A 12,500-nucleotide genomic window follows, 5' to 3' on the forward strand; every position below is an offset into this window, starting at 1 on the left:
TTAGTGCAAAGGTACCCTCATTGAAAAGTGTAGTCTCACTCATTGTTTAGAGGAAAGTCTTCCTAATGCAAAATCTCCCTCATTGTCTAGTGTAAAGGTTTCTCTTATTGTCTAGTTTAGAATCCTCTCATTGTTTAAAGTAAAGGTTGTCTCATTGTCAAGGATAAAGTTTCCCTCGTTGTTAGATGTACAGTCTCCCACATTATCTAGTCTAGAGTCCCCATCATTATCAGGAGTAGAGGCTTCAGCATTGTCCCATGTGGAGGCTCTCTAATTTTCTCATGCAGAGACTTCTTCAATGTCAAGTGTTAAGTTTTCCTCATTGTCAAGTACACTTTCTTCCTCACTGTCAAGTATAGAATCTCCTTGATTGTCAAGTGCAGACACTTGGTCATTGTCTAGTACAGAGTCTCCATCATTGTTTACTGTAGAGCTTCCATTATTGTCTAATGTAGCAGCGGTTCTCTTTTTGGCTCTAGTGGCAGCCCTTTCCTGACTTTTGTAGATGTTTCCGCAATGCCTAGTGTAGTGTTTCTCTCATTGGCTCTAGCAAAGGCCACTTCTTGGTTAGTTCAGAAGCTTTTAAATTTGCTTGTGTAGAGTCACCTTTGTTGACTTCCTAAACAACTCTTAGATGATCAAGGTGTAGAAATTTCCATTTCAGTTGGTAAATATAAAAGAAAAATAAATCAATTGCTAAAATGTTTGCTAGACCATATGTAGTTTTAAAAAATAATTGGCAAAAAGCCATTCCCATTGAATAGAAGAATAACAAAAGTCTAGATGTATACATTTGAAGTTCTCGGAAATAAGCTTTCAGACTTAAAACAGAAAAAGAAGTTTGAAAATGAGAATAAACTTCCGACTACTTTTGTCAATGATAAAGTGGTTACCTTGCTGTACGATGCATGTAACAAATGTACTGCAATATGTTAGTTCTGTAGTTGTTGTTGTGGCTATTTAACCGCAGGTCATCCTTAATAGAGTAGGACCTATAATGAAAGATGTTCCATTTTTTTTAAGGCTTAGTTTATTTAGAACTACTATAGCTAATAACTCCTTCCCTTTTCTAAGGAAGTAGGATGTGATAGGAAGGTATTGGTTGTTATTTCTTACATCTTGTGTAGAAAAGCTTGCTCCTCGTCTTGTATGTCTAGTATATAATTTATAGCTGTCATGGCTTAGCCAGCTGAAAAGGATCTGATGAGCTAGAAGACTGTGTCAAGTTCCAGTGTCTGGTTTGGCATGGTTTCTACAGCTGGATGCTCTTGCCTGGAGCCAATTGCCTTACATAGTGAGGGAGACTCTACACTAGACAATGAGGGAGACTCTACTCTAGACAGTGAGGAAAATATTACATTATTCAATGAGGAAGTTTCTGCATGGTTAAATGACCTACAAGAAATAAAAGGCAAATTTCTTTAAATTACTGACTAGCATTGTAAAAACAAACAAAAAAAAATGGAGACACACATTGAGTAGTTAAATGCAACCACTCAAACTAGATAAAGTTTTCAGTATTAACCAAATTTGTACAAGATTCTGAAGAAATATCTCTGATTAACATTAAAATTTCTCTTGTTCTTTATGTAAAATTGTCTCAGCATTTCAATTCTTATTCAACAATATAACATTTCTTAAAGTTTGCTGTTTTGGTAAATATAATTCCTATGGCTTTTATGTTTTATCCTTCTCTCATCAGAATGACATGTCACATTTGTCTTGTTTTGATTGAACAATGGACAAATTGTCATCTTTCTAAGCTCAATAAATCAAATCACAAATCCAAATACTCTCTAATAAGTTTTCTTCATAGACGTTTTTCATACCAGACTTCTTATAATAAGGAAGTTAAAATCTTTGCTACTCGTGCTGTTGCTCAGCCCTAAGTCAGACCTCATTGGCAAAGTTTATGTCCACAGATATTCCACTCATAACCATCTTATCCTTCTTTAGTTTTTGTTTTTTGCTTGCTTTTATTTGTTTTGTTTTGTTTTGTCTTTTCTTTTCTGGGCCTTCTTTTTTTTATATATAAGAACATAGTGCAATCTAAAGGAAATTTGGCTGCTATTTCTTGTGGATCACTTCTATTTTTATCACTTCATTGCTTTTCAGTATTATTTAGAGATGTATGAGTAGTTATACAGATTGATTATGGAATTTCAATAATCATCTTAAGATTTTCTGTGGTTGAAATTTCATTCTCTCTCAATTCCCACAAAACAATTCTTTTTAGAATTTTAATTTCTGTCTCATGATAAAATCCTTGCTTTTTGCCTTCATTACATTTAATCCAAGCTGAATATGTGTAAATCTTTGTTTGCTGACATCATTATGATGGAACACAAAGAGCTAAAAATAGCAACCAAATCCCTCTTAAATCACATTTAATCATTGTAAAAAAATAGAAGTACATAGGGATTAAATAGTTCAGTGTACACTGTGTGGAGAAAAAAATTAAAAACAGCATCATCATAGCCAAACCACAACCGTACAAATAAATTACACCATGTTGAGTATGAAATAAGTAAGTATACTTACTTATTACAAACTTCTTAAATTTTTAGTCAATGGTAATCATGTTTAGCACTATTTCTGTTTTTGGAAATCATCAGCATGACATAACCTGAGATATATTAATTAAAAATTTTATGAAGCAAGACATTTCTTATAAATGGAAAATAATTACAATCTGAAAGAAATTTATGAAATGTCTTTTTTTTTTTTGTGGAGCAGTGGGCTTTCTTCTTTTTCTTCATACTGCATTCAACCAATCAAAAAGCATAGTCTAGAGAGTTCATTGGTACCCAATAAGAGACAAAAACCTTCCCTCTTCATCATTCTTGGTCATCAGCTAATTCCAGGTTTTCTACCATCTCACTTCCTGTCCATTTCTTCTTGGTGATTCTCAATCACCCTGTTTGGGGTTTACCTAGAACTCTTTTTTTCCAAGATTTGTCCAAACATAACCAAATATGCAAGAAGCAGAATATCATGAGGTCATATAACATAACAAACCAACTGGCTCTTCTCCTCGGGGCCAGAAGACACTTCAACTCTCCCAAAAATTATCGATACTCTGTAAAGTTCAGATATGGCCCTTACTGGAGAATTGCTCTCATTTCTGGGATGGTGCTGCTATACAGAGACATCATAGTCTATATCCAGAAAGGGTTATCCTACTAACTGACATAAAGTTACTCAAGGACACAATCCATCTTTGGCTCTCACCTCTCTTTGCCTTTTCTACTGTTACTATAATGGCCTCTGTTTCTTTGAACTGGCTGCATCTATGCCACCTCCCCTCAAGTATTCTTGTATCACTAATCTCTCCTCTTCTCATCATCCTTGTTATGCTCAAAGTGCAATCACTATGCCCATCCCTTCCTTCCTAGAGCTTCACCCCCACCCCTGCTGCTAAAAAAAAAAAAGAAAACACTTCATTTTCCATCTTTTTATAATTTTTCATCATTTTTTATCTTTTCTGTCCAGGTGGTATGGCGGAAAACATCAAGTAGACATCCAATCACCGTAGGAACATTTACATTTATCAGTGATAAAAGTTATTCTATTCAACGCCAAATTGAAAAAAATGAATGGAACCTTGTAATAAAAAATGTTCAGCCAAAACATGCAGGTCTCTATGAATGCCATATATCAAGTAAAGAAAAACAAAAGTTTAATGTATATTTAAATGTTATAGGTAAGTAGATGTTCCAATTCTACTTATTTTCATTTAAATTTGTAACTATTATTATTATTGTTACTGTTGTTGTTGTTGTTGTTGTTGTTATTAACATTATTGTTATTACCATTATTATTATCATCATCATCATCATTATTATTATTATTATTATTGTTGTTGTTGTTGTTTTTTTATATATTGCTGTTATTTCAATTGTGACAAAATATTCATTTTTATACAGTTATATCCTTCAGAATAAGAATTTTTTTTAAAAATTTAGATATTACAGATCTAGATGTACTATTATGTATAATAAGTGTATATATATATGTAAATATGTATATTATATATGTACAATATGGTGTTATTAAGTAAACATGTGCTCACTAAGCCACTGTTAATGAAAGTCTATATGAGGTTGTCACAGTATATATGTACAATGCATATACACATTCATATACATAAAGATAAAGATATCTATATACAATTTATTCATATACATGATATATGTATATTATATATCATAATGAATATGTGATATATATATATATACATATACACACACACACACACACACACACACACACGCACACACACACATAGATATATATATATACATACATACATACATGTGTTTGTGTGTACATAATTATTTTAAATATGATGTCATGAGAAATTTGAGAACACACAATAGTGATGTGCAGTGTATATATACTAAAAAAATTAAAATATACTAAAAATGGCTACTTTTACATAACTTAAGTTCTATATAAATGAAGGCAATTGTGAAATGGATTTTAAGTATAAAATTTTATTCAATTGATGCTTATTCAAGTGAAACACAGATAGATAGATAGATAGATAGATACATTTCTTTTATTAGCCACACAGGGCTCAACGAAGATGGGACAAATACAATGTAGAGCTTTTCTTTTTGGGAGGGGGAAGGAAGGAAAAAAAAAAAAAAAAAAAAAAAATTGGTGGTGTCGATCAAAAGGGATCGTAGGAAGGGAAAAAGGGGCAGTTCGATCAAAAGGGATCGAAAAAAAAAAGAAAAGGAAAGGCCGATCAATAGGGATCGTGTATCACACAGTAATGTTCTCGTGTAAAAAGAGGGGAGGACAGTTTAGGTTTAGCCGTGGAAGGAAAAGCCCACGGAAAAGACCACGGTAACCTTGGTCAATATTCTCATTGAAGAAACTATAACAGTAAGTGACTCTCTTTTGCCTTTTTGTTTTATTTTTTTTTTCTTGTTCATAGGGTTATGCTCAAGATGGTTCCGTCGTTCACACGTGCCATCCTTGCTACATTCACCCATTTTTTTTTGAAGCATTCACTAGACAAGACTTCCCTTTCTACTCTCAACTTCCTCTTCAGGTGATACTTGAAGAAGTTGATGAGAGATTGCCCAGAGAGGAAAGTCTTTGTCTCTAGACCTTTCAGACGCGTCCACCATACACATTCTTTCGCCATAGCCACAAGTACGATGAAAATAGCTCTTCCTTCCCGTTTAAAGGAAGGATAGATAGATAGATAGATAGATAGATAGATAGATAGATAGATAGATAGATAGATAGATAGATAGATAAATAGTTAGATATGTGTGTGTGTATATATAGATAGATAGGTAGATAGATAGATACATACATTTATTTGAAATTGTAGTGCTTAAAAAATTAAAGTGGTAATACCATAAATTGTCCATGCCATTTACTTGTGATAATAAAGATGATAGATGAGCAGCAATGAAGGTGAAGATAAAATTAAAAGAGATGACTTGTGAGATCTTGAAGTTATGATGTTTACTGGTCCTTGCCTCTTCACTCATTGACATTTGAGGTGACTAAAGATGGTCTGAGATTACATGTAGATCATTCATATCTACAGGCATGACAGCTGCAGCAGGGATAGGATTAGTTAGCTTGCAGAATGAGTTAAAAACAAGTGGACATTTTTCATAATATGCATATAACCAGTAGAAATTAGTATAGTAGGGCTCAAAGAAGAGTATCTGTTTTAGCCAGTTGTCCAAGTTAACCAATGCTAGGCATTGATATTGTATACAAATACAATATTGGAAATATAATCAATGTATGCTTAGTATAATACATAGAAAACAAGACTATGGAAAACATTAAGTAATTATATAACTATAATTATATATGAAATATAAATAGATATTTAAAGGAATTATTTAAAATTACTGGACATAAAAGATTAAAAAGTTGATACCATATATTGTTAATTCAATTTACCATTGTTGTGGAGGTGGGGGTACACTTAGAGGTTATAAATTACCATTATCAGTTAGTAGGACTAGGATACATCAGTGGTTCTTATTTCTCACTCATAGACATTTGAATGGAATAGGCACTGAATCAACAGTATGTGGATCATCAATATCTAACTGTGTGGAGGAGGGAGGCAGTGACAGTGTGTGTCTGTTCCTACATATGGATATATATATATATATATATATATATATATATATATATATATATATATATATATATATGAAATACTTTTCCATAGCAGAAGTTTTAAGGGCCCCTGCCAGTACAACCCAGTTTTATCTCTATTATATACTTGGATCATTAAGAGGTAGGCCCAGGAAGACCTGGGCTGAGGTGGTGAGGCAAGACCTTCGAACATTGCGCCTCACTGAGGCGATGACTTCTGACTGAGACCTTTGGAAATATGCTGTGCGTGAGAAGACCCAGCAAGCCAAGTGAGACCTAAATCCAAGGCCTCTGCCAGGGGTGTAGCCAGCCCACTTATGCGTACCTTTTCCTACATTGGATACTAAACTCCGCTTGCGAAGACTTGTTGAGGCAAGTGAAATCGAACTAAATTTGACGACTGGCACCCGTGCCAACGTCGTCTCCTTCATTGGACACGAAACTCAGCTTGTGAAGACTTATTGGGGCAAGCGAATAGCGAAATTGGGATAGCACCTGTGCCCAGCATCGCCTTTCTGGCACTTGTGCCCGTGACATGTGTAAGGATTTTCGAGCAAGATCGTTGCCAGTGCCCCTGGACTGGCTATTGTGCGAGTGGCACATAAAATATACCATTTTGAGCGTGGCCGTTGCCAGTACTGCCTGACTGGCCTTCGTGCGGGTGACACATAAAAGCACTCACTACATTCTCTGGCGTTAGGAAGGGCATCCAGCTGTAGAAACTCTGCCAAATCAGATTGGAGGCTGGTGTTACCATCCGGTTTCACCAGTCCTGTCAAATCGTCCAACCCATGCTAGCATGGAAAGCGGAAGTTAAACGATGATGATCATCATCATCATCATCATCATACTATATATATATATATATATATATATATATATATATATATATATATATATATATATATATATATGAAGTTTTTCAAAAGGAAAACAAACATTTTTAAAATGCAAATTTATTGATTTGCATACAACTTAATTAGACTTATCTCCTTCACCATAGTCCCATCTGTTATTTTTCCAGTTTTGCAACACCAGCTGTAACATATTTTCAAGTTAATGTGTTGCAGTTCTCATGATGAATCTTTCTTTGTTCTTTTCTGTTATCAGAAATCAGTAACCTTTCAATGTTCAAAAAAATAAATAAAATTGAAATTCTGCAGAAACCAAATCTAGAGAGTAGATATGGCTGCGAAATAAAGAATCATCCCAAGCTTTGCTAAAATGTCTTGGATAAGGAGTGATGTGTAAGTTGCCTCTTTGTAGTAGTACAGCATCTGGATTTTGTTCGTCCATGCGTGAAACTCATTCCTCCACACTGCCTCTTACAATTACCACTGACATCTAAACATTTTTATTGATTAACTGACCATATAGAACAAACTCATGATGAATGACTCCTTTCCAATCAGAAAATGACAAATAACATCACTTTCACACTTGAGCAACTCTAACATGCTGTTTTGTTCATGGTGATGATGATCTGGGCCACTGTGATAACTGCCTTTTTTTTTTTTTTTTTGCTTCAGTTGAACATCTATACTTCCTCAACTGTAATGATACTTTTCATTAAGTTATTCTCAACACTGAATTGATCAAACAGATCCTGACAATGACTTGGCATTTTTTTTTTTTTTTTTGTTCATATATCGAAAGATGTGGTACAAATTTTGCAGCAATAGGGTGCACCTTAATTTTTTTCATATCATGGGGCACAGTTTTTCAGATGCTTACTTTTTGGGAAATGTCAAAGACAGCCAAGAGATGATTTTCACAGATCACAAAATATGATTATTCACTGTTGTCATAGAAGGTCGTCTACATTTGGGATTGTCTTCAGTGGATCTTCTATATTTGAAACATTGGCAATCCAAATGACATTGCATACACACCACATACACCTTTCCCATAGACCTGTTGCAACATAAGGAAAGTAACTTTAAAAGCTTTTTTTTGCTATTTGAAATCGAATTTCACAGAAAGCTAATTGTTCTTCCAAATTCTTTGTTGTTCAATCTGTTGCAACAAATTGCCAACTGCATTAAACATACAATCACTCTAGACCTTGCAAATCAATGATCAATAACTGATAGCCATGGCATCATGTGGTTATTATTAGACTAGAGGTCAGCTTCACCTATGCAGAGTTTTACTGTTGCAAGTATGCTGCACCAGATGGTTGATAAACTGTTTGAAATAGTTCAATTTCTTTTTGAACAAACTTGTGTGCAGGTGTGGGGGAGGTTCAGGTGTGTGTGAGCAGGTGTGAAGATTGAAGGATTAAGAAATTTGCTTCCTAATTATGAGGTACCAGATTCAAACTTACTGCACGGCTTCGTGGATAGATATCTTGTGGCATAGTCTTTGTTCAACTGAAGTGTTGAGAATGAAATTAGATAAGCAGAAACTATGTGGAATTCCATCAAATGAAGTGGAATTCCATCAAATGAAAGGTCTGGCCTTGTTATAATGTTAAGGGTACACACATCTATGGAATACTCAGCCACTTACACCATGATTCAATGAGTAAGAAGTCCTATCCATCAAATAACTGGAATACTCATCGTCAAAATTGCTGGAAGATGCATTTATTAACAATTTATGATATTGGCACAATCATGCCTATTAGACGCAGTTGTGGCTGTGTGGTAAGAAGCTTGCTATCCAACTATCATGGTTCTGGGTTCAGTCCCATTGCATGGCGCCTTAGGCAAGTGTCTTTCACTATAGCCTCGGGCTGACCAAAGCCTTGTGATTGGATTTGATAGACAGAAACTAAAAGAAACCTGTCGTATGTGTGTATATATATATAATAATAATATTAGGGATAAAAATTCAAATTTACAGGTAAAAACTCAATTAAATTCAATTTATTAAAAATCAAAATTAAATTAAGTTTCACAGTATAAAATGTATATATATATATATATATAGTTTTAGGGAAAAGAACCAAGGTTCATGAACTCATCGATGAAAATGGCACTGTGCACCCTCGCTTCAAATCCTACCTTATAACTAAAAAAATCATGACATTTTTATCAGGAGTTGCAAAGGACAGATAGTGTCAGCATTTTGAAAAGGCAATGAAACTATAGTCGTCTTAGTTTGAACAAAAGGCTGAATGCCACAATGCACACACACACACATATATAATACAAAGATAAATACACACACACATATATATACATACATACACAAACACATCTCTCTTCTCACTTTTTGTATATGTATATATATATTTTGATATATATATTACATATAGTTATGTATTTGACTATCTTTGTTTGAGTGTGTATATATAAATGTTTAACAAGTGTATATATAGATATATTCCTGCATGGGTTTGATATATATATTTGAATTTGAATATTCATATGTATGTATACATACACATAAAATAAGTATGTTTATGATAGTATATGATTTTATATACAAGGAAATATATGTTCAAGTCTTTGTGTGAATATATGTATATGTATTTATAAAGATATATATTGATGTATTTTTATCATATATGTACCTGGGTATATGTGTGTGCATCTTATATATATATTTAAACAGGAATGTAGAAATACATTACAAAGGATATATCATAAACAATTAGTAATTATTTATGAATATATCAATGGCCAAACATGTAATAATAAATTACATAAAACAAGAGTGTTTATGATTATGAATAAATCAGAATTATAATGGAGAGGGTTGCAAAAACCCTTACATCTTTAGAAATAGCAGTCAAAGCTGGAATTCAGAATTTGAATGTGTAGATAGAGGTTGATACATTATTCTTGCCAGTTGGGATACATGTAAGCCCCAAGCTATGATTTTGTATAAATTTGTATCTATAGGAATATTCTCCTGGTGAGAAGAATGGAACTGTTATATTGTTTATATATGTTATTCTATAATACAATATGTAATATGGTATAAGTTCCCAACCTCGAAATTGCAATAGAGAATTAACCTTTTATTTTTAGATTGTGGATCTTATGTCATGTCGCTTGCAGACAGCTTTATTGTGAGGAGATAAAATATGAGTGATAATAGTAGCTTTATAGTGGTTTTTGGCTGCTATTTCTAAATATGTAAGGGTTTTTGCACCCTTTCCATTATAATTGATATATTCATAATTATAAACACTCTTCTTATATATATATATATATATATATATATATATATATATATATAAATAAGTAATAGAAAGGTACAGATGTCAATCGGCTGGTACTTATGTACCAAGTTTGATATTTTATTAATATTGTTGTGCGTGTATATTATTCCGACCTAGTGAGGTGCCTCAATTTAAGTACTCAATTCAACTGAATCTTAATTGTATATACGGGATGCAGTGAATATATTGTCTAAATTAAGCAGAAATGAAAATAACACTGTCATCTCATTTTAACAGATATATTTACCAAAATTACATAAAAATATCTTGAAATACTAAAGAGTAAATTTATTCAATAAAACCGTCATTGGTTTCAACCACGGCTTCCAGACGACTTCAGAATCTCCTGCAACTCTTCTGGATGGTCTCCTTGTTTAAGTTGGTAAATGCTGCCATAATCCTTGCCTTCAGTTCATCTTTGGTGTTACAAGGAGTTTTGTTGATCTCACACTCAACTGTGCCCCACATATAATAATCAAGGGGGTTGCAGTTTGGGGAGTTAGGTGGCCAGTTGTTAGGGGTGATGTGGTGACAGAAATTGTCTGACAGCCATGACTGGGTTCTCCTGCTTGTGTGGCATGGTGCAGAGTCCTGTTGGCAGACATAGGGTCTGCCAGCAGCCACCCTCCTGACCCAGGGCAGCACTACCTCCTCCAGGAACTTAATATAAGCCTGAAGCCATGTCAGAAGATGAATGGAGCCAAAACGTTGCCATCACTAGTGATCACTCCAAACACCATGATGTTGACTGGATGTTTGATTTTTATCACTCTCAATACATATTTTGGGGAAACAGCAAGCCAATGGTTATTCTGTGTGCTCACCATTTGTTCATATTGGAGCTTCTGGTATGAACACCAAGCGGTACAGCATTTTTTTTCCAAATTTCTGGTTAAGTGAATTGCATCATACTGCTGTTTTTCTCACACACGATGCCCAACTGACCCTACTATATTGTGTAGTCAACAAAAACAAAGAATGCACATGCGCAAAATTAAGAATATAAAATGGTGACAATTTACCCATCACACCCTGTATTTATGTGTGTGTATATACATACATACATACATACATACATACATACATACATACATATGTACATAAACACACACACAATATTATTAATATATGTTTCTAATTATATTGTCTTCATAGTTTTTGTTTTACTTTTTCTTTCATCTTGTTTTCTGTTTTGTTTTTATAATGTCCACCCTCTTTTTTTTCAATTATTTCTGTTTATTATTTTGTATACCTTATCATCACTATTTTCTTGTGATTGTTGTTATACATTCTTTGATTGATGATGTTTCTGAGGCTAAACACACAGCTGGTTCCTTGTTACTACGATATATTTCTTCTTTTTCAAATTGAACTAATTTTGTTATATTTGATTAGTGTTTTTGGAGGTGTTTTTTTCTCATACATGCTGATATTTTCACAATTCTTACATTCATACATATGTATGTGCATTCATGTAAATGCGTATATGCAAATCTTTTGCCTGTTTGTATGTGTGTGTATATGATTGTATGTGGCTGTGTGTACCAATTATCTGTTTAGTTGGTGTTGGCCAAAATATTATTTTCCTTTGCAATTCCTTATGAAACACCTTTGTATTTTGGCTGAAATTTAATTTGTTTTATTTTTGGAGTCAGTTAATTTCTTATATTTACAATGATTTATTTGTTTTCTATTATATGAACCTAAAATTCTAGTTTTATGCACGCACAACTCACCCACACTCTACAGCACAAAGCCTTTTGAGTGTTTTTAAATACAGGGAAAATTTACAGTCTCAACAAAGGAAGGCTGGCTTGGTGAAACGTTAACAAATTTACTTGTGCCAGTAATATGGCACAAGTAAATTTAGTTTTCAATGACACAACTACAACAACAACAACAATAATAATGATAATAATAATAATGATAATGATAATAATAATAATAATAATAATAAAAATTATGATAACAACAACAACAATGCTTTATTTCAGATATTCTATATTTGTGCGTGTTTTTTAAATAATGCTTTTGCTATTTGTTCCTGAAGGTAAATCAAGAATGGATGAGCAAGGATTATTTCATCTTTTGTTGGAGTTTTTTTTTTAATGCTGAAAATATTCATTTATCAAAGTTTTCTTTGTTTAAGCGATTCAGTCCTTTTCTTTCTCTTTTTCTGTTT

At 33.2% G+C, this 12,500-nt stretch overlaps 1 protein-coding gene across 3 annotated transcripts in view; it reads left to right on the forward strand.

Moving 5' to 3' along the window:
- Positions 1 to 12,500, forward strand: part of LOC106868246 (zwei Ig domain protein zig-8) — a 363,647-nt gene that overhangs the window by 158,878 nt on the left and 192,269 nt on the right. For all 3 annotated transcript variants that reach the window (XM_089360695.1, XM_089360696.1, XM_052972069.2), the window contains exon 4: positions 3,493 to 3,703. In XM_089360695.1, coding sequence (XP_089216821.1) covers positions 3,493 to 3,703 — 211 coding nt within the window. The remainder of the gene's footprint in view (positions 1 to 3,492; positions 3,704 to 12,500) is intronic.

This window comes from Octopus bimaculoides, chromosome 12 (assembly GCF_046866305.1).
Source record: "Octopus bimaculoides isolate indiv1 chromosome 12, ASM4686630v1, whole genome shotgun sequence".
In the NCBI taxonomy this organism is placed as follows: Eukaryota; Metazoa; Mollusca; class Cephalopoda; order Octopoda; family Octopodidae; genus Octopus; species Octopus bimaculoides.